Source organism: Gigantopelta aegis, chromosome 15 (assembly GCF_016097555.1).
Source record: "Gigantopelta aegis isolate Gae_Host chromosome 15, Gae_host_genome, whole genome shotgun sequence".
In the NCBI taxonomy this organism is placed as follows: domain Eukaryota; kingdom Metazoa; phylum Mollusca; class Gastropoda; order Neomphalida; family Peltospiridae; genus Gigantopelta; species Gigantopelta aegis.
In genome coordinates, this window is record NC_054713.1 from 18,895,681 (window position 1) to 18,920,529 (window position 24,849).

The 24,849-nt window shown below is 36.8% G+C and overlaps 1 protein-coding gene across 1 annotated transcript; it reads left to right on the top strand.

The window, feature by feature from the left end:
• Window positions 1-15,014: 15,014 nt before the first annotated feature.
• LOC121390018 (transcription factor HES-4-A-like) lies at window positions 15,015-17,677 on the top strand. Its single transcript, XM_041521712.1, has 3 exons — window positions 15,015-15,257; window positions 15,956-16,051; window positions 16,528-17,677. Exons 1-3 carry the CDS (start codon window positions 15,204-15,206, stop codon window positions 17,281-17,283), a joined length of 906 nt encoding a protein of 301 aa, XP_041377646.1. The 5' UTR covers window positions 15,015-15,203; the 3' UTR covers window positions 17,284-17,677.
• The last annotated feature ends 7,172 nt before the right edge of the window (window positions 17,678-24,849 follow it).

Here is a 24,849-nt window from a genome sequence, read left to right on the forward strand (position 1 = left end):
AAACAAAATGAAATGTTTTAGAATTTTTTTGTTGTTGTATGTTACCCAAATATTAATGTATCATCAATACATTATTTTTACTAGGTGAAGGCTGTCCCCCCCCCCCCCCCCCCCCCCCCCATTTTCTGGATTCTCCGCTGGCTTGTACTGCTCCCGGATGTTAGATGTGTTCATTTCAATGGTGTAAAGGGGAAATCTTAATTTTCTTTGTCAATTTCTAGCTGTTAATAAAATGAAAGAAAGAAATGTTTTATTTAACAACGCACTCAACACATTTTATTTACGGTTATATGGCGTCGGACATATGGTTAAGGACCACACAGATATTGAGAGAGGAAACCCGCTGTCGCCACTTCATGGGCTACTCTTTTCGATCAGCAGCTAGGGTTCTTTTATATGCACCATCCCACAGACAGGGTAGTACATACCACGGTCTTTGATAAACCAGTCGTGGTGCACTGGCTGGAACGAGAAATAGCCCAATGGGGATCGATCCCAGACCGACCGCGCATCGAGCGAGCGCTTTACCACGGGGATACATCCCGCACCGTTATAATAAAATGAAGTGAATGATTCCTCTGTTGGGTGCTGTGTACAAGTATGGTAAATAGAACCTTTTTAATACAGCCAAACCTGACCAATCGGCTTCTTGTGTTCTTCAAAACTCATTCAGTATAGTACACACTGTTAATTGATGATAATGATGATGATGATGACGACGACGATGATGATGATGATTACGACAACAACGACGACGACGACGATGATGATTACGATAACGACGACGATGATGATTACGACAACAACAACGACGATGATGATTACGACGACAACAACGACGACGATGATGATTACGACAACAACGACGATGATGATTACGACAACAACGACGATGATGATGATGCTAGTGGTGATGATGATGATCAGCATTATCATCATCATGACAACGACGATGGAGATGGTGACGATGATAATAATGATGCTGATAATGGAGGTGGTGATGATACTCATTCGGCTACAAATAGATGTGACTATTGTGGCTGCCTTGATGATAATGACAACGGCGAAGACGAAGATGATGATGATGATGATGATTATGTCATAATAGTAGTGCAAGTGGTAGTGAAATAACGTTGCTGCTGCGGATGCTATTTAGGATCATGATGGTGACGACGACGATGATGATGACGATAATGGTGCATGGTTTGATGTTGATACATGGTGTATGGTGTTTTAAGGAGATGGTTGACAAATAGACTGATATGAGACTATCCATTAGTCTTGTCCATCAGCTAAACTACAGCGTAACGTTTATGGAAAGATAAAAAATGAAGAAACACGGAAAAAAGAAAGAAAGAAAGAAGGATGGAAAGAAAGAAAGAAGGTCAGACAGAAAGGAAGGAAAAAAGAAAGAAAGAAAGAAAATGAACAAAATTGAAAAAAAGAAAGACAGATAGAAAGAAAAACGAAAGAAAAAGAACAAATAAAAAGAAAGAAAGAAAGAAATAACCACACACTCACATACACACACACACACACATACACACACACACACACACACACCACATAAAACTCACCCAAATAATGAAACCTATGAAATATCGTCTAGCAGTAAACAACTCTCAATATGGTTTACCAAACAATAAAAGTCACGCTGACATTGTTTGCTCTGGGTGTGATGGGTATTTAAAAAGATACAGTGTGCAGTCGTACCTGTACAAACATACGTCATCCAGGTGTTCTTGTATCTATTGCTGTTACGAAACGAGGTTATCTGCCTTTGTTCCCACCGTGGTCTCACTAAACACATAATTACGTGGCGGGTATTAAACGGACGACCCTGTGTTATGCAGTTATAATGTCTGTATTGGTCTATAAACAGGTAGTGTCACACGACATCTAATCTACTTAAGGAAGGAAGGAAGGAAGAAGGAAGGAAGAAGGAAGGAAATGTTTTATTTAACGACGCACTCAACACATTTTATTTACGGTTATATGGCGTCAGACATATGGTTAAAACCACACATATATTGAGAGAGGAGACCCGCTGTCGCCACTTCATGGGCTACTCTTTTTTCGATTAGCAGCAAGGGATCTTTTTACATGCACCATCCCACAGACAGGATAGCACATACCACTTTTGTTACACCAGTTGTGGAGCACTGGCTGGAAGGAGAAATAGACCAATGGGACCACCGACGGGGATCGATCCTAGGCCGACCGCGCATCGAGCGGACGCTCTACAATCGGGCTACGTCCCGACCCAACCTACAAGAAACGCGGTTTTTACACTGTGCTTGTTTTCCATTTTAGCTGAAGTGGGAAAGTTTTGCAAACTAATTTTTGCGAGATATGAAAAGTTTGTTTTATTCAACAACAACACCAGAGCACATTGATTAATTGATCATCGGCTATTGGATGTCAAATATTTGTTAATTCTGACACTACCTGTTAAGAAGAAGTTTGTTTGTTTTGTTTAACGACACCACTAGAGCACATTCATTAATTGATCATCGGCTACTGGATGTCAAATATTTGTTAGTTTTGACACTACCTGTTAAGAAGAAGTTTGTTTGTTTTGTTTAACGACACCACTAGAGCACATTCATTAATTGATCATCGGCTATTGGATGTCAAACATTTGTTAATTCTGACACTACCTGTTTAAAAGAAGTTTGTTTGTTTTGTTTAACGACACCACTAGAGCACATTCATTAATTGATCATCGGCTATTGGATGTCAAATAATTGTTAATTCTGACACTACCTGTTTAGAAGAAGTTTGTTTGTTTTGTTTAACGACACCACTAGAACACATTCATTAATTGATCATCGGCTATTGGATGTCAAATAATTGTTAATTCTGACACTACCTGTTTAGAAGAAGTTTGTTTGTTTTGTTTAACGACACCACTAGAGCACATTGATTAATTGATCATCGGCTATTGGATGTCAAACATTTGTTAATTCTGACACTACCTGTTTAGAAGAAGTTTGTTTGTTTTGTTTAACGACACCACTAGAGCACATTGATTAATTGATCATCGGCTACTGGATGTCAAATAATTGTTAATTCTGACACTACCTGTTTAGAAGAAGTTTGTTTGTTTTGTTTAACGACACCACTAGAGCACATTGATTAATTGATCATCGGCTATTGGATGTCAAACATTTGTTAATTCTGACACTACCTGTTTAGAAGAAGTTTGTTTGTTTTGTTTAACGACACCACTAGAGCACATTGATTAATTGATCATCGGCTATTGGATGTCAAACATTTGTTAATTCTGACACTACCTGTTTAGAAGAAGTTTGTTTGTTTTGTTTAACGACACCACTAGAGCACATTGATTAATTGATCATCGGCTATTGGATGTCAAACATTTGTTAATTCTGACACTACCTGTTAAGAAGAAGTTAGTTTGTTTTGTTTAACGACACCACTAGAGCACATTGATTAATTGATCATCGGCTATTGGATGTCAAACATTTGTTAATTCTGACACTACCTGTTTAGAAGAAGTTTGTTTATTTTGTTTAACGACACCACTAGAGCACATTGATTCATTGATCATCGGCTATTGGATGTCAAATAATTGTTAATTCTGACACTACCTGTTTAGAAGAAGTTTGTTTGTTTTGTTTAACGACACCACTAGAGCACATTGATTAATTGATCATCGGCTATTGGATGTCAAACATTTGTTAATTCTGACACTACCTGTTTAGAAGAAGTTTGTTTGTTTTGTTTAACGACACCACTAGAGCACATTGATTCATTGATCATCGGCTATTGGATGTCAAATAATTGTTAATTCTGACACTACCTGTTTAGAAGAAGTTTGTTTGTTTTGTTTAACGACACCACTAGAGCACATTCATTAATTGATCATCGGCTATTGGATGTCAAATAATTGTTAATTCTGACACTACCTGTTTAGAAGAAGTTTGTTTGTTTTGTTTAACGACACCACTAGAGCACATTGATTAATTGATCATCGGCTATTGGATGTCAAACATTTGTTAATTCTGACACTACCTGTTTAGAAGAAGTTTGTTTGTTTTGTTTAACGACACCACTAGAGCACATTGATTAATTGATCATCGGCTATTGGATGTCAAACATTTGTTAATTCTGACACTACCTGTTTAGAAGAAGTTTGTTTGTTTTGTTTAACGACACCACTAGAGCACATTGATTAATTGATCATCGGCTATTGGATGTCAAACATTTGTTAATTCTGACACTACCTGTTTAGAAGAAGTTTGTTTGTTTTGTTTAACGACACCACTAGAGCACATTCATTAATTGATCATCGGCTATTGGATGTCAAATAATTGTTAATTCTGACACTACCTGTTTAGAAGAAGTTTGTTTGTTTTGTTTAACGACACCACTAGAGCACATTGATTAATTGATCATCGGCTATTGGATGTCAAATAATTGTTAATTCTGACACTACCTGTTTAGAAGAAGTTTGTTTGTTTTGTTTAACGACACCACTAGAGCACATTCATTAATTGATCATCGGCTATTGGATGTCAAATGATTGTTAATTCTGACACTACCTGTTTAGAAGAAGTTTGTTTGTTTTGTTTAACGACACCACTAGAGCACATTGATTAATTAATCATCGGCTATTGGATGTCAACAGTTTGGTAATTCTGACACGTAGTCATCAGACGAAATCCGCTACATTTTTTTCTAATTCAGCAAGGGATCTTTTATATGCACTTTCCCACAGACAGGATAGCACATACCACGGCCACTGATATACCAGTCGTGGTGCACTGGCTTGAACGAGAAATAGCTCAGTGGACCCACCGGCGGGGATCGATCCCAAACCAATCAAGTGAGCGTTTTACCACTTTCCGAGATATGAATACGGAGCCATAATTTGATAATGTTAATAATGTTGAATTTTTATTCTGATATCGTTCATCCATTAGTTAATCGCCTTTGTTAGGTACCCGACAACCCATATAGTTCGAGCTGGGGTGTCGGTAAATATGTTCATTCATTCATTCGTTCATTTGTTCGTTCGCTCGTTCGTTCGTCCGTCTGTTCATTCATTCATTGATTCATTTATTCGTGCGTTCGTTCGTTCGTTCGTTCGTTCGTTCGTTCGTTCTTCCACTTATATGCCACAATTACAAATAACAAGTGAAGTATGAAAAGTGGAATAATTGTTTTGTTTAACGACACCATTAGAGCACATTGATTTATTAATCATCTGTTATTGGATGTCGATTTGATAATCTGTTGCATATTTTCATAAAGGAGCCCTCTGTATTTTTATAAGCAGTAAGGAGTCTTTTATTTGCACTCCCCACAGTCAGAACAGCACATACCACGGTATTTGATATAATAGTCGTGGAATACTGGTTTATTAAAAACATATTTCTATGCTGAGTAAGATGTTAAACAGTACCACACACATTACAAAAGAAGTGTTAAATAATTATATAACGCCACACATAGAAGAATTAAACAGTTAAATATCACCACACATAAAAATACTAAATAGTTAAATATCACCACACATAGATGTGTTAAACAGTTAAAATATCGCCACATATAAAAGTACTAAACAGTTAAATATTGCCAGAGATAGATGTGTTAAACAGTTAAAATATCACCACACATAAAAATACTAAACAGTTAAATATCACCACACATAGAAGTACTAAATAGTTAAATATCACCACACATAGAAGTACTAAATAGTTAAATATCACCACACATAGATGTGTTAAACAGTTAAAATATCGCCACATATAAAAGTACTAAACAGTTAAATATTGCCAGAGATAGATGTATTAAATAGTTAAATATCACCACACATTGAAGTACTAAATAGTTAAATATCGCCAGAGATAGATGTATTAAATAGTTAAATATCACCACACATAGAAGTACTAAGCAGTCAAATATCGCCAGTGACAGATGTATTAAATAGTTAAAGATCGCCACACATAGAAGTACTAAATACATGCAGTTAAATATCGTCACACATAGACGTATTACTATTAAATAATTAAATATCGCCATACTCAGAAGTATTACTTAGTTAAATACTGCCGCTTGACGATGTGGTAAACATTTAAAATTCATAACATAAAAGAAGTACTAAGTAGTTAAATAGATCGCAACAATATTATATAGTTAAATAATGTCGGACGGAAAATTACTAATTAATGTACCAAGACAAGAATATTAGTTAAATATCGATGAACTTGGCTGAATAGTTAAATAGTTAAATACCTTCAAACAGTTAAATATGCAACAATTAAATATATTGATACAGAATATTAAACAGTTAAATACCGTCACGCAGTTACATCTTCAATAGTTAAATATATCGATACATAGTATTACCTAGTTAAATAGTTAAATAGTTAAGTACCTTCAAACAGTTACATATGCAACAATTAAATATATTGACACTGAGTTTTAAATAGTTAAGTATCACAGAATGGTGTCGTATTAAAAAGTTAAATACAGGTAGTTAAATATTACTGGTAAATACCGAGTATATATTTAACTATCGTCGTACATAGAAGTATGTATGTCAGTTTATTTTGTAATAGGTCAGGTCAGGTCATAGGGTTTTACGTGCACATTCAGAACAAGCTGTTGTAGCGCATGCCTGTCGTGGGCACAAGAGCCGGCCTTGGCCAGCTCCTCCGTCCATGACAGGAAAGGTGGGGGGGGGGGGGGGGAGGGACCGCCTGCACTGGCAGGTGCAAGGGAGCACCAGCAGCCTGATCGAATCGGTAGCAGGCGGGTGGTGGTGGTGGTGGTGCTATGGAATTTTGAATGGAGCAGTTAAATGCCAAAGAGAAAAGGGTGCGCAATTTTGGTTGAGAAAATTTGGCGCAATTTTGAACGGTCGGTCGAAAGGTAAATGGCCGAGCTAATATAGGTTTTGATATTAGTGAATCGAGAGTAGCTCGTTCTTTTGTAATAGAAATTTGACAGTTTATCAGTTATTTGCCAAATAGCTTTATTATTTATTAGAGACTTGTTTAAAAAGAAATGTTGACCAGGATTATATAATATATTAACTTATTATCCGATGAAATTAAAAGTGTGAATATTAATTTCAAAAGAAATAAAATAAACAAAAGTAAAAAAGAAAATAAAGTTACGTTTAACGACATCACTAGAGCACATTGCAAAGACAGGACGAAACTAAATGTTTCTTCGGAAAACAAGTTCAAACGGTCGTATTTTAAAAAAAAGTTTAATTTCAAAACATAAATAGTGGGTCAGGTTTTTTTATACAATATAGAAAGAAGACTTTAATAGAAGACTTCCAGTGTCATATCTGACTCATGTCATCTGAACAAAATCATTTCGAGTTACTGGTCCTGGTTTACAATATTTAAAAGTGAAAAGGACTTAATAATTTTAAATCAAGATATTCGGGTGTTTTTTCTTTCGGTCTGTTACATTAAAACATCCCAGCATTTGAAATGAATAAACCTGGGAAGTACGGCAATGAATACGTTGTGCCTAAGTCTAATACATCTGTCGTCAACTGAGTTTGTATCGACTAATTGTGCCTACGCGGCTGACTTTTTTTCCCACGAAGGTATAACAAAAACATGTCTCCTTAATTTTACGGACAGAGGATTAATAAAAGATGGCTGTGTTTGTGATATATTTTGTGCAGGTCTCAGTCGTACTAGCATTAGTTGGGGTCGGTATATTCTATTGTTGCACTTTTTATGTTTTTTTATGATGGATACTGATAACAAAAGAAAAAGGAAAACGAAAATGCATTGTAATTGAATAACGTTTTATATTTACCCAGCATTTATGTCTTTTTTCTGGGGGTTTGGGGGGGGGGGGGGTGTTTGTTTTTTGGTCGGTCTGTCTGTGAATATATTAATTTATTTACTTTTTTTTATTTTTTTATTATTATTTATTTATTTATTTATTTATTTGATTATTTGTTTGTTTGCTTATTTGTTGTTTGCTTATTTATTTATGTGTTTGTTTGTTTGTTTGTTTGTTCGTTCGTTTGTTCGTTTGTTTGTTTGTTTATATGTATCTATTAATGTTGTTTTGGGGTTTTTTCTTGGTTTTTTTTTTTTTTAAATTTAAATTTATTTATTTATTTATTTATTTTAAAGCCACATTCCAGATGTCAATTCTAGTCCGTGACTCAGACACATACACATATTTCCCCTCCGCAACAATTACCCACTAAAAATACAGTACTCAGTACTGTTCATATCCGTTTTATATTTCACAACAAACTCGTCACCACCCCCGACACTAGTCGTGACCGCTCGTTTCGCGCATTCCACGGCTGACAGAAAGAATAAATAAATCAAAGAAATTCCCTCAAAACGAGTCGTTAATCTGTCGACTGTTTTAATATATCATAATGTATTCCCAATGACACACGCATGGTAAGTTGTCAATTTTAGCCCGCGCAAGAACACGCGGGAAATCTCTAACTACTACCGCGGTCTAAAGATGACGTATTTAAAACGAAATGAATACCACGCCACCCTCGGGCGACACAAAACGTGCGGGAAATGTATTCTCGCTTCCACTTCACTGCTCCTGTCATACCCGTGGCAGTTTTTGTACAAAGAAAGTGTTATATTGTACTTGTCTCTTCTCTTTTTTTTTTCTTTTTTTTTCTTCTTTAAAAATAAAAAATAATAATAACCCATTATAGGAAATTTTTATTTCATCGCTCTGCGACATTTTGTCTACCTATGCGCTGTGATTGTTCATATAAATGTAGTTCTACCTACTATAAAGTTTAAAATTTATTTTGTTTAACGACACCACTAGAGCAAACTGATTTATAAATCATGGGCTGCTGGATGTCAAACATTTGGTCATTTAATGTTTATTTGTTTTGACATTTCGTGCTAAAAATAATGCTTTGCACCACTAGAATACGTTGATTTATTAATTATCGGCTGTTGGATGTACAAACATTTGGTAAAGAGAGGAAAAGTTAAAAGTTAAAGTTTGTTGTTGTTTAACGACACCACTAGAGCACACTGATTTATTAATCATCGGCTACTGGATCTCAAACATTTGGTAAATTTTGACATACAGTCTTAGAAAGGAGGGGTAACCCGCTACATTTCTCCAATGGTAGCCAAGGATCTTTTATATGCACCATCTCACATACAGGATAGCACATACCACGGCGCTTGATATACCCGTCGTGGTGCACTGGCACCGGCCTCGGTGGCGTCGTGGTTAGGCCATCGGTCTACAGGCTGGTAGGTACTGGGTTGGGATCCCAGTCGAGGCATGGGATTTTTAATTCAGATACCGACTCCTTCGGTCTACAGGCTGGTAGGTACTGGGTTCGGATCCCAGTCGAGGCATGGGATTTTTAATTCAGATACCGACTCCTAACCCCGAGTGAGTGCTCCGCAAGGCTCAGCGGGTAGGTGTAAACCACTTGCACCGACCAGTGATCCATAACTGGTTCAACAAAGGCCATGGTTTGTGCTATCCTGCCTGTGGGAAGCGCAAATAAAAGATCCCTTGCTGCTAATCGGAAAGAGTAGCCCATGTAGTGGCGACAGCGGGTTTCCTCTCAAAATCTGTGTGGTCCTTAACCATATGTCTGACGCCATATAACCGTAAATAAAATGTGTTGAGGGTGTACATGTAGTGGCCTTACACCTACCCACTGAGTCGTTAAAACTCGCTCTGGGTGGGAGCCGGTATCGGGCTGCGAACCCTGTACCTACCAGCCGTATGTCCGATGGCCTAACCACTATACCACCGACGCCGATTTATATACAGCTTTTTGGTGTCTACTATCTTCAAAGAGTTTATAAATTATTAGCAGTTTTCCGAGTGGGAACCCAAAAAAGATAGCCATATATGAAATAGCCCTTTTAGTTTTTATTACTCAGATGGCAACGCCCAAAGGACTACGTCTACATCAACATTTGCTGAATGAATTTAGATTACAAACTGATTTAACACTGCCAATGGAAGCACGCTATATTATGGAAATGTGCGAGATTAGAATCTGCGCTCATAAATTCAATGTGGAATCTGGCAGATACCAAAACGTCGGAAGATCACAAAGAATATGTACACTATGTAACGTGATGGAAATGAAAATCACTTTATAATTGAGTGTCCACGATGCAAAAAATTACATAATATGTATATAAAAATCTATAATTCAGAACTATGGAAATTGTTATAAGTACATGTATATAAAAATCCATTATACAGAACTATGGAAATTGTTATAAGTACTATATAAAAATGTAAAATTCAGAACTATGGAAATTGTTATAACTACTATATATAAATGTATAATTCAGAACTATGGAAATTGTTATAAGTACTATATATAAAAATGTATAATTCAGAACTATGGAAATTGTTATAAGTACATGTATATAAAAATCCATTATACAGAACTATGGAAATTGTTATAAGTACTATATAAAAATGTAAAATTCAGAACTATGGAAATTGTTATAACTACTATATAAAAATGTATAATTCAGAACTATGGAAATTGTTATAAGTACTATATATAAAAATTTATAATTCAGAACTATGGAAATTGTTTATAAGTACTATATAAAAATTATTATTCAGAACTATGGAAATTGTTATAAGTACATGTATATAAAAATGTATAATTTAGAACTATGGAAATTGTTATAACTACTATATAAAAATGTATAATTCAGAACTTTGGAAATTGTTATAACTACTATATAGAAATGTATAATTCAGAACTATGGAAATTGTTTATAAGTACTATATATAAAAATGTATAATTCAGAACTATAGAAATTGTTATAAGTATATAAAAATGTATTATTCAGAACAATGGAAATTGTTATAAGTATATAAAAATTTATAATTCAGAACTATGGAAATTGTTTATAAGTACTATATATAAAAATGTATAATTCAGAACTATAGAAATTGTTATAAGTATATAACAATGTATTATTCAGAACAATGGAAATTGTTTATAAGTACTATATATAAAAATGTATAATTCAGAACTATAGAAATTGTTATAAGTATATAAAAATGTATTATTCAGAACAATGGAAATTGTTATAAGTATATAAAAATTTATAATTCAGAACTATGGAAATTGTTTATAAGTACTATATATAAAAATGTATAATTCAGAACTATAGAAATTGTTATAAGTATATAAAAATGTATTATTCAGAACAATGGAAATTGTTATAAGTATATAAAAATTTATAATTCAGAACTATGGAAATTGTTTATAAGTACTATATATAAAAATGTATAATTCAGAACTATAGAAATTGTTATAAGTATATAACAATGTATTATTCAGAACAATGGAAATTGTTTATAAGTACTATATATAAAAATGTATAATTCAGAACTATAGAAATTGTTATAAGTATATAAAAATGTATTATTCAGAACAATGGAAATTGTTATAAGTATATAAAAATTTATAATTCAGAACTATGGAAATTGTTTATAAGTACTATATATAAAAATGTATAATTCAGAACTATAGAAATTGTTATAAGTATATAACAATGTATTATTCAGAACAATGGAAATTGTTATAAGTACATGTATATAAAAATGTATAATTCAGAACTATGGACATCTTTATAAGTACATGTATATAAAAATGTATACTTCAGAACTATGGAAATTGATATAAGTATGTAAAAATGTACTATTCAGAACTATGGAAATTGCAATAGTTTCGTTTGCGCATAGTTCTCGCAACATATTATATATACATTTTTACACAGTCGATACGTTCGTAACTTTCCAACGTTATTAATAATATTTCAGTCAAAAGGAATATGTTAATGATTAACATACCTATCTAGAACGTTGGTAACAAATGAAATAGGTATTGGACTATGTAATGCATTTCTATGGGCCGGAAGGCTTCAAACTATAGTTTACATGTACAATGAAATGTTCAATTTGTTTTGATTATGATTAGAATCAGTCTTTGATATTAGTTACATAATATTGATGTACTGATTGAAACCTATTTCACTGCATATAATATATGACTTGGCGTAGCAGGATCGAACCACCTCGGTGGATACATTCCATTGGGTTTTTCTCGTTTCAACTAGTGTACCACAACTGGTCAAAGGCCGTGGTATGTGTGAAAGTGCATATAAAAGATCCCTTACTGCATTAGGAAAAATGTAGCGGGTTTCCTCTGATGACTACGAATCAGAATTACCAAATGTTTGACATCCAATAACCGATGATTAATTAATCAATGTGCTCTAGTGGTATCGTTAAACAAAACAAACTTTAACTTTGATATTTGAATGGGAGGGGTATTATTGTTGTTTTAATAAATTATTGTTGTTAAAACATTGGTTGTGTCTCGTGCGAGTCACGCTGGGTATTGTTTACGACTCAGTTACTGGTACGCATGTCACGTGATGGTTAGCTCGTGGCGGTACTGTTAGACTATGAATGGTTTCAGTGAAGGTGACACCGCAGTGGCCACTTGTGGTTTGCCACGTGAGTTGGGTAACGGGCCGCTGCAATTCGACTTGGTGCTATTTTCGTCATTATCTTTGGTCGTTGGTTTTCTGACACTTTCATACTATTACGTCGCAGTGCGATATTTTTATTTTTTTTATTTTTTGTTCCATAAGTAAAGCTTAATTCGTTTAATTGGAGTGGTATAGTAAATATATAGCTTATTTATGTATGATAATGGTTATTTTATATGCTAATTTCTTCAAAATATATATATTAATTCCAATATTTATATATAAATAAATATAAATAAATAAATAAATAATTGTTTCTATGTTTATCATTATTTGTTTATTTCTTTGTTTGTTTAAATCTTGTCTTTATTAAATAAATCACCATCTATAAATATGCTAAACGAAAAAGTAAATAATTATTTAAATTATTATAATTATTTTTGTTTATTTTGGGTGATTGGTTCTTTCTTTCTTTTCTTTTATTCTTTCTTCTTTTTTTTCCTTCTTTTTTTCTTTTTTCTTTTAAAAAATATTAGTTAACGATGTGAACCAGGAACTTCACATTTCCTTGAAATCCATTACGAAGGTCAACTGAACAGCGATAACCGCAAGGAAATATTTCACTATACTTCACGACTACCGCTTCACGTGACCCTAGTCAATTTCAACGCCCATATATCCCCTCATTGGCAGTTTCGTCAGGTGCGAAATATTCCTCTTTGCGTTTGTAATACCTGTTCTGGTTTCAATAAATGCGACGGATGAATACAAGACAACAGTTCTACGTGATAATCACGCGGATCTTATTTTTCTATTGCTAATACACCCCCGCACTTTTTAACCAAGTCCGTATACCACCGGCTCGGCCGTGCACAAAAAAAAATCGGAGTTGCGCGGGTGAGGGGCCGAGGTAAAGATAATTAAAAGTTTCAACATTCGCTGTAAATATATTGTGTGTGTAATTAACAAGTTTTATGGGGTTTTTTTTAAAAATAATAATAATAAAATTAAAGGGATCATCCTGAGTTTTCAGGCGATATTTGCGACTAATGTTTCAACATTTCCTGTAAATATATTGTTGTGTGTGTAATTATATATATATATATATATATATATATATATATTCTCTTTTTCTTTATTTATTTTTAAATAATGTTAATAAAATTAAAGGGATCACTGACTTAAAGCTGACAGGTAAAGGGTTCGCTGCCCGGTACCGTCTCCCACCCAGAGCGAGTTTCTTCCTCTTTTCTTTTTTACAAAAGAATTTAGCAAGTCTTAACTAATACTCCTAAGTTTCGAATTACTAAAGTTCAGAAACATTTTTTATTTCTAAAACGAAAATCATACCATGTGAATGCGAAGATGGTGTAGTTTTTTAAATTTGAATTCCACGTCATTTTATAGGACAGAGAGAGAGAGAGAGAGAGAGAGAGAGAGAGAGAGAGAGAGAGAGAGAGAGAGAGAGAGAGAGAGAGAGAGAGAGAGAGAGAGAGAGAGAGAGAGAGAGAGTCAGAAAGACTGACAGACAGACAGAGAGAATGAAAACGAGAAGTAAAGAGGCAGACACAGAGAAAGAGATATACAGAGAGATATTGAGAGAGAAAAAGAGAGAAAGAAAGAGAAATATAGAAACAGAGAGAGAGAAAGACAGAAATATAGAAACACAGAGAGAGAGAGAGAGAGAGAGAGAGAGAGAGAGAGAGAGAGAGAGATAAGGGAGATAGTGAGAGAGATAAGGGAGATAGTGAGATAGGAAGATAGAGAGATCGAAAGCGATGGAGGGCAAGAGAGAGAGAGAGAGAGAGAGAGAGAGAGAGAGAGAGAGAGAGAGAGAGAGAGAGAGAGAGAGAGAGAGAGATTAAAAGATAGCGATAAATAAGTAGCAGGAGTCAGACAGAGAGAAAGAAAAAGACAGACAGACAAATAGCGAGAAAGAGAAATAGAAAGAACTCACAACCACATAGACACAGAGGGATATTAAAATCAATCAAATCAAAATCGTAAAAAAAGGTGATCTCGAGAAATAAATGGTACTTCTGCACCCATTCGTCAGCTGTGAGATGTTTACGGTACTTTTGTTAGCAGACGACAATCGATCGTTCTCGTGCCGCGACGCTGTTCCCCCAACTAAAGGTATTTTCCCACGGCCCGCCACAAAGGTACTGGCATTCCAGCGGACACAAGTCTTAGTCAGTGATAACACGGTCGCGGGCCGACACACAAAGCCTTTGTGTTGAAGTATGTCTTATCACAACTCGTGTTTACATAACAATTCGACCATTAAGAGAAGTAGACGGGAGGCGGGGTTTTCCCACACCGCGCACAAACCACAACATAATCCCGCTGGCACGTGCGCCTATTTAGCTGGCGTCCGGTTTAAGGGTTTGATTGACAGCTGCAATTAGCCCAGCTCGAGACACCTGGCAGCCAGCCAATGAGCACACGTCGGGCGCTTGCCCAGAGCGGGAATGTAAGGAAGCTCGCCGCCGATTGGTCAAGTGTGCCGGTATCCGACCGTGGGAACGAAGCGATCTCTAGCTTCACACAGGTTTCCAACAACCTGCTGGCTTGCGCGCGAGGCTATAAATATAGGGATATGTCGAACAGGTTGCAGAAACTTTGTGACATTCCCTTGGATAGTTTATACACTTTTTGTGGTTACCAGCGGGTTTTTTTGTGTGCTTCACAGACCCAACAAACATGACAGATACCGTATCGCCGGGTCCGCAGAGGAAAGATCCTTCTATAAGAAAGGTATTTATTGATTTGTACATTTCATGAAATATATTCCATATTTGCCAGCTGATATTTATATTAATGTTTAGGATGAAATCAACAAGTTTTCGGTAACTGAGTACTGCAATATAATAGCTAATAGGAAGTTGTCTATTTTAAGAGCTGACCGTTTAATAATAGACTGCAATGTCTGGGCATGTTTATTAATAAATATTATCTTTTTATATCGGCCAGTCAGCTGATATTATAAAAATGTTCAAGTTAAAATCAACAAGTGGTTATTTAACAATTTCAAGTATGAAAACATGAAATGTAATAATAAAATCAATTTCTATTTACATTATTTTATTTCTCTTTTTTTTCTTCTATATCTGGTTTCTTATTTTGTTTATATACTTACGTTTTGAATGTAACCTCGGGTATCTAGAACTGTTTTCTATTTACGTTTTAAATGTAACTTCGGGTATCTAGAATATATATATATATATATATATAGGCCTATATATATATATATATAAATATATATATATATATATATATATATATATATATATATATATATATATATATATATATATATATATATTACTTGCGTTTTAAATGTAACCTGGGATATCTAGAACTTTTTCATTGATAGTACTTCTATCTTATATTAAATCTTATATCACTTGTTTTGTTGCATATTTTTAACAGAATATTTTATTTAAATTTTTCAGAACAACAAGCCGTTGATGGAGAAGAAAAGACGTGCGAGAATCAATGATTGTTTAGGACAGCTGAAATCCTTGGTGTTACAAGCTCTTAAGAAAGATGTAAGTGTTAAATGATTGTAATATAATATTGTTTGGTGATTTTTTAACACCAATAGAGAACGTGGGTGTGTGTTTCTCTCTCTCTCTCTCTCTCTCTCTCTCTCTCTCTCTCTCTCTCTCTCTCTCTCTCTCTCTCTCTCTCTCTCTCTCTCTCTCTCTCTCTCATTCTCATTAAGGTAATTGTTATTAACACTTTAATTTATTTGATTGTAATTAAGTTATTTTATATTGTTTTGAAACAAAATATGATCTGATCCAGAAATTAACAAATCTCAACAATTGATTTTGGACTTCTTTTTTAAAAACGTTTTTATGAACAAAATAAAAATAATTTTCGCTATTGTTATTTTATTGATACATTTCTTGGAATTTAATTGATTTAATACCTATTTAATAGCCATTTTAAAAACTAGTTTGATTTCCAGTGTACCGTTGATTTCCATTTTCTTATGTCTTCTTTCTGTTATGTTTTCCAGAGTTCTCAATTCTCCAAGTTGGAAAAGGCAGACATCTTGGAATTGACAGTCAAACACCTGAGGAACCTCCAGCGTCAGCAGCGGTCCGCTGCCATGGCAACCGACCCAGCCGTCATGGAGAAGTACCGCGCGGGCTTCAACGAATGCGCCAACGAAGTGATGCACTACGTCGGCTCGTGCCACGCCCTCAGCAACGACGTCAAGGGAAACCTCGTCAACCACCTCGCCAACTGCCTGCAGACCGTCAACACACCACCATCACACCCAGAACCCGTCCAACGGTGTCTGCAACCACTTCACGTTCAGATCCCACCCAACAGCAGTAGCCTCGTCCAGACGGCAACGACGACGACGCACGTCATACCCACGTCGATGCAGGCCACACCGATATCTCAGACGGTTACGCCTACGTCGACGGTCTCGTCCGAAACCAGTCCATTCCAAGGTGCCTTCCACATTCTGCCGAGCAGCCTGAACGGAAATCCCGTCGCAGTGTATCTCGGTAGTCAGAACACGGGAACGATGACGTCAGCGGTTCCTGTGTACTCCATTCAAGTGCCCCACACGAACGGTCTCGTGTCTTCATTTATGCCATCTCCAGTAGACTCTGATAAATCGGGCTTCAGCTCAGATTTGGAATCTCCGGTCACGGAAAGAAGATTTTCAGACAGTATGATGTTCGCTAGTCCGAGTCCCGTTTCATCCTCACCCGTGTCCGCATCTTCGAAAGAGGAACGGGTGTGGAGACCATGGTGATTCCGGTTTTTACACTGAACTCTCTTCTCTCTCTTTTTTCATTTTTTCCGATTTTTACACTGAACTTTCGAGACTTGGAAACAGTCTAGTGCTAATGGACGTCATAGCGCCGTGTGATGTCATAGTGCTAGTGATATCCGTGCTATGTGATGTCATTGTTGGGGGCATACGAACGTTATTTATGCCAACATGTGCATAATTATTTTTGATACAAGAAACAATACGATGGAAAATGCTGTTGGACATTTATTTTTCTACTCATTTATATAAATATATAGTGCGAAACACTTTGAAAAAGTGTGTAATGGTGCAAAATACAGTATTTCTTTTGAAATCAAAATATTTACAAATTCAATATTTTCATAATGAATGCATAAAATATGCTTACAATTTACACCTTGTCTTTGTTGTCTGTGTTGAAATGTGATGACTTTTTTTGTTTTAGAAATTATTTTGAATGTTGCTACCATCTATTAGATTTGTTATGGGTTTTGTATTACGATTTAGGGACAGGGACGTTATTGAAGTGGTCCCTAAAAGACAGGTGGCTGCTTAAGGCAGGTGATAATCCGTCTCGGATCTAGGATATTTTGTAGGGGTGTGGGAGTAGATGGAGGTTTGCGTGCAACTATTTAAATTGGAAGTTGTATAATAACGGTGAATGTACTTTAAATAAGTGGGAGGAGGAATAAGACCCTCTCGACCCCCTCCCCAACCCTCCAGTATCTGCGCCTGGTAGTACAGTGGATTCCACTTAATTGCATGTCGGTTTATAGCACAAATCGGTTATTTGCATATTATATGGCTTCACAGAACCGTTTAGCATTAAAACAGAACAAATAATATCGCTTAATTGGATGACCTTCTAATTATTGTATTATCAGCCGGGATGAGTACATCGTGCCTTCCAACCGAGGCCAACGAAAGTTGAGGGGTTTTGTATTTTAACGATATCACTCGAGCACATTCAGGGCCGTACCCTCCGGGGGGGCAGGGAAGGGTAAATGACACATGGAATTTCCAATAAACAGCGCAGCGCAGCGCATACCACGGATTTGTATGTACCAGTCGAATAACACTGGTTGGGACGGGAAAACCAATCGGAAAATGGGTCGACCGTGCACTATAATAGCTAATCAACCCATGCTGGTAAAATATGAATACATTACAGGGACACGAATCATTATAACGAGGATGAAAATGTCACAATTCATTATGTTAATAATGAGATTTGAACGGTCATTATTAATTATATTAATACCTCTGAATCCATGTTCCAGACGCAGTCACAGGTGGAGGGTGTTGGCGAATAAACCCACCCACAAACGGGTATGAAGATTATTTTTGGGGGTGTGGGGTGTGGGGAGGGTGAGGGTGATCTAGTTCAGTCGATAGAGCACTTGCCTGAGGTGTTTTGGTCATAGGAAACTACATTTTTCCACTAGCAGCAAGGGCTCTTTCATAGGCACTTTCACCACATACATGACAGTCTTATCTCTCGTATACCAGCCGACGGCCGATGGTTGAGACAGGAGGGAAAACCCAATTACAGAATGGGTCCACTGTCGGGGATCGATCTTACGACGCAAACACCCCAGGCGAGCGTTGTACTGACTGTTCCAGATCCCGCCCAGGGGATGGGACGTAGCCTTGTGTTAAAGCGCTTGCTATATGCGCGGTCGCTTTGGGATCGCTTTCCGTCGGTGGGCCCATTGGGATATTTCTCGTTCCAGCCAGTGCACCACGACTGGTATATCATAGGCCATGGTATGTGCTATATTGTCTGTGGGATGGTGTACATAAAAGATCCTTTGCGATTAATGGAAAAATGTAGCGAGTTTTCTCTCTCAGACCAAAAATGTTAAAATTACCAAATGTTTGACATCCGATAGTCGATGATTAATAAATCAACGTGCTCTAGTGGTGTCGTTAAACAAAACAAAACAAACAGATCCCTCCCTTGTGTCTATGTCAGGTCAAAGCCACAGACACAAATTATTAGGCCGTATAAAAAAAAACCACAAATTGGTTATTATAGTTCTTTCACAATTCACAATTTTTTTTCTCAAAAATCTAAATGAATTTTATTCAAAACGAAAAAGGCATGTACTGCTGAAACTAGAGTATACGCCGTTTTTAACTTGTACCTACATTTTGAAAATCCGCTTTTGTATTCCGATATGTATGTAGAATTCTTCTTCCTTTTCTACTTTTAATTTTTAATTTTTGTTTTTATCGTTTTAACTATGTGATATATATATATATATAGTAGCAAGATATATATATATATATATATATATATATATATATATATATATATATATATATATATATATATAATATATATATATATATATATATATATAAAGGTTATATATATGAAAGGTTAAAAGTTAAAATTTGTTTTGGTTAACGACACCACTAGAGCGCATTTGGTGTATTAATCATCGGCTATTGGATGTCAAACATTTGGTAATTTTGACATAGTCTTTGAGAAGAAACCCTATATTTTTTCAGTTAGTAGCAAGCGATCTTTTGTAAACACCATCACACAGACAGGATAGCACATACCACGGCCTATGATATACTAGTCTAGGTGCACTGGCTGGAACGAGAAATAACCCAATCGACGAACCGACCAGGATCGATCGCAGATTGACCGCGTATCAAGCGAACGCTTTACCACTGGGCTACAATGCATGCGAAGGGTTAATGCATAATATTATTAACAACTTCAGATTTGTTATAGGATATATACAGACACGTATGTGTAATGTTGGACACTCAGTCTGTATAGTTACTTGATATATTGAACTAGCTTTTCATGCATATCACAGCGACATAACTTCTTAAATGTCACCGGATCTATATAATTTCAGACATCGTCAAGTGCTGTGTCGGAAAACTCTAAACAGTTGAACGAACAATTGGTGCCAAGCAGTCGTACAATTGGTAAAATCCATATTACATTTTCCACTGGGAGAATTTGATATTGTTGTATATAACAGTACTAAGGATGTATGGTGGTGGGGGGGGGGGGGGGGGGGGGGGGGGGGGTATTATCATAACGCGGTTAGGAGAATACCTAGGCTAAAATAACGGGAGGGGTAGTGAAAAGGTAACAGGGAATAGTAATATAGGGTCTTCTCAAGCTGGAGGGGGGGGGAGGCGTAGCAAAGTGGTAAAGCGCTCGCCTGCGCGGTCGGTCTGGGATCGATCCACGTCGGTGGGCCCATTGGGCTATTTCTCGTTGCAGCCATTGCACCACGACTGGTTTATCAAAGACCGTGGTATGCGCTATCCTGTCTGTGGGATGGTGCATATAAAATATCCCTTGCTACTACTAATTTTTTTTATCGGGTTTCCTCTCTAAGATTATGTCGAAATTACTAAATGTTCGACATCCACTAGCCGATGATTAATAAATCAACGACCTTTTGATATACCAGTGTCGGTACACTGGCTAGAAAGAAAACTAGCCCAATGGGCCCACCGACGGGAATTGATCCTAGATCGACCGCACATCAAGCGTGCGCTTTACCACTGGGCTACGTCCCGCCCCTAATATTAAAGCGATCCCCATGGGGGTGGGGGTGGGGGTACCTTTCCCCACCTTCTCCCTTCGTGTAGTACACCCCTGGTAACTAGGTGTAAATGGAACAAGCCCTACAGACAAATGGAACTGTCAAATCGCCACCGGTCTCGGTGGTGTAATTGTTAAGCCATCGAACTTAATGTTCTGGGTTCGCACCCCCGGAATCGGCTCTCACCCAGAGCGAGTTGAATTACTCAGTGGGTAGGTGTAAGACCACTGCGCCGACTTCTCTGCCACTAACCACTAACCTGGACAGACAGCCCAGATAGCTGAGGTGTGAACTCAGGACAGCGTGCTTGAACCTCAGTTGGATATAAGCTCGAAAATAAATCAAATCAAATCGCGTTTGAACGTTAAATACATATTACATTATAGGATTCTGGTCAATAATCAAGCATTGATTACTACATAAAAAAATCTCTCTCTCTCTCTTACTCTCTCTCTCTCTCTCTCTCTCTCTCTCTCTCTCTCTCTCTCTCTCTCTCTCTCTCTCTCTCTCTCTCTCTCTCTCTCTCTCTCTCTCTCTCTCTCTATCTCTCTCTCTCTCTCTCTCTCTCTCACTCTATGTGTGTGCGCAAGCGCGCGCCTGTCTCTCTTTTTTATTTCTCCCTTTCCCTTTCTGTCTCTCTCTCTCTCTCTTTCAAATCCCTCTTCTCTCTATCTTTTTTCCCTATCACACTCGGCCTTTCTTTCTCATTATGTCTATTTTGGTAGCGTGCCAAGCTTACAATAAACATTTCAAGCCCTGAAACCTTTTACATTTAATAGGTTAAACAAAGTTCGACGTGATCCGTGTATAAATATAGCCAGATGACATCTCCCTGTTTGGAAGGACACTTCTACTAACAGGACACAATAAATAAAAAAAATAAAAAAACCGTGTACAGATGTTTTAGTGATTGTTATGTATTCTATACTTCATACTACCTTAATTTGCTATAGCGACACCGTGTATAACAATCACCTGTCCAAATATGTCATTTTAGATAACTCCTATTTCCCTCCTGCAAATTTTTGTTTCTAACTCTTTCTTTTCGTTTTTTCCACTTTCATTTGTTTGTGGGGTTTTGTGGGGGTTATGGTCTTTTGGGTTGGGTTTCTCTCTCTCTCTCTCTCTCTCTCTCTCTCTCTCTCTCTCTCTCCTCTCTCTCTCTCTCTCTCTCTCTCTCTCTCTCTCTCTCTCTCTCTCTCTCTTTCTCTCTCTCCCTCTCGTTTGTTTTTATATATTTATTTATTGTTGTTTTTGTAACAGCAAAACAAAATTATATTGAAAATGAAAGAGTAAATAAATATAATTTTGTTATTAAGTCTAGTACGTACACTTAAACAAATACACAACTTTTATTTTTGCATCAGACCTATTACCCTGTCACCGCACGTGCCATTAAAAATATTAAAAAAACAACCACCGATAACAGTAATCCACCACGAGCCAGTCGATCGGAAGCGTAACAAGTGTGCGGCGCCTAATCGCGCGTTCGGTCGATGATTCCGCGCTGAGGAATGTCGAAGTCGCCTTTCCCACGGTTTGTGTTTGTCGACTGAATCCGCTCCCGTGACCTGTGACCCCGTCTCGTGACTCGAACGTGCCTGCTGTCATCAAATGTGGGCTGGACATTGTCAGAGAGCAGCTGGGGGAAACTTAAAACCATTAGGGTTGTGGGAGTCGTTTTGCGACTGTTTTTGCTCCGTCGAATTCAAAATGACCCTTTGATGAGCGCCATTAAAGAACGACTGCGTGTGACCGTGTGTTAATTCCGGACTTGATTTTTTTTTTCTATTGTGTTCAGGCATGTTTTTATGACGATACTATCAGCATAGCATTTAAAGGTGTGCTGTTGTTGTTGTTGTTGAGCGATTGGCTGAGGTTCTGATAGTCGTAGGATCTATCGCCCGCTGTGGATTCGAGTTTTTATTTCCTACTAGGCCGTGGTATGTACTGTCCTGTCTTTGGGAAGGTACATATATAATCTCCCTTGCTGCTTTTCATTGGGGTTATCTTAAAAAAGTAAAGTTTGTTTTATTTAACGACGCCGCTAGAGCACATTGATTTTTTATCTTATCATCGGCTATTGGACGTCAAACATATGGTCATTCTGACACTGTTTTTAGAGGAAACCCGCTGTCGCCACATAGGCTACTCTTTTTACGACAGGCAGCAAGGGATCTTTTATTTGCACTTCCCACAGGCAGGATAGCACAAACCATGGCCTTTGTTGAACCAGTTATGGATCACTGGTCGGTGCAAGTGGTTTACACCTACCCATTGAGCCTTGCGGAGCACTCACTCAGGGTTTGGAGTCGGTATCTCGATTAAAAATCCCATGCCTCGACTGGGATCCGAACCCAGTACCTACCAGCCTGTAGACCGATGGCCTGCCACCGAGGCCGGTGGGGTTATCTTATGCGGCGCTAACGGATTTTCTCTTAATTTTAATTACTCACCAAATAGGTGTAGTTTAAAGTGAGAATATGGTCATTGCTTTGAAATATATTTTGTTTCTGTTTGGGGGTTTTTTGTTGGTTTTTGGGTTTTTTTGTTGTTGTTTGTGTGTATGGATTTTGTTTTTGTTTTGTTTGTTGGGGTTTTTTGGGGTGGGGGGGTGGGGAGGTGGTTTTGGTTATTTGGTTACTTTGTTTCTTGTTTGTTATGTTTGGTTTTTTTCTTTCTTTCTTTCTTCCTAATTCATATATTTGACAGTACTTATTGTTAAAAGAAAAAAAATTGTGAATTGTGAAAGAACTATAATAACCAATTTGTGGGGTTTTTTTATACGGCCTAATAATTTGTGTCTGTGGCTTTGACCTGACATAGACACAAGGGAGGGATCTGTTTGTTTTGTTTTGTTTAACGACACCACTAGAGCACGTTGATTTATTCATCATCAGCTAAATAATGTCAAATATTTGGTTCTTCTGATGTATAGTTTTCACCAACGACATGACAGCACATTTCATGGCCTTTGATATACCTGATCGTGGGACACTGGTTGGGACAGTGTAAATCTAATCAGAAAATTGTCCTACGAAGATTTTTGCCGATCCTGTGATCTAAACACGTCGGGTGAACGCACTACCGACTGAAAGAAAAAGAAAGAAATGTTTTATTTAACGACGCACTCAACACATTTTATTTACGGTTATATGGCGTCAGACATATGGTTAAGGAGCACACTACATGGGCTACTCTTTCCGATTAGCAGCAAGTGATCTTTTATTTGCGCTTCCCACAAGCAGGATAGCACAAACCATGGCCTTTGTTGAACCAGTTATGGAGCACTACCGACTGAGCTAGACATATATTGTAAAGTAATGATTACTCAATATATATATATATATATATATATATATATATATATATATAGATATATATATATATATATATATATATATATATATATATAGTCAAACCTGTCCTAGCGGTCACCTGTATTCAGCGGTCACCTGCCTTAAGCCACTTTTTTCCCTCCCAAACAATTTATAATGTAAATGCACCTGTAATAAACGGTCACCTGTCTAACGCGGCCAGCGGCCACCTAAATCGGATCCAAAATAATTAAAATACCTGTATTATGCGGACACAGTACAGTTTTACTATTACATAAAAAAGGGATATTTTAACAACAGCGATAAAGTGCAGCAAATAACCGATCTTCACAACTTCAGGAATACTAGTACCCATTCAGTCCCGACATCTCTACTGTGTATCAATTAAGAAAGTCTGACTCAGGAATGCATCTAATTGCCTCTGGGCAGGCTACGTTTGACTTTGTAGGTTCACTAGCTACGACAATACACCGCATGAAGTAGGAATTAAAAAATTAAAATGAAAAAGAAAACAAAATTGTTGAGAACGGTTAATTTAATACATTCCACTTGCATTATTTCTGAAGGAGACGATATGTCAAAACTGATTTATAGTCAACTGTGAAGCACATATCCGTTGATTAGCAGTACAGACTGTAAAACAA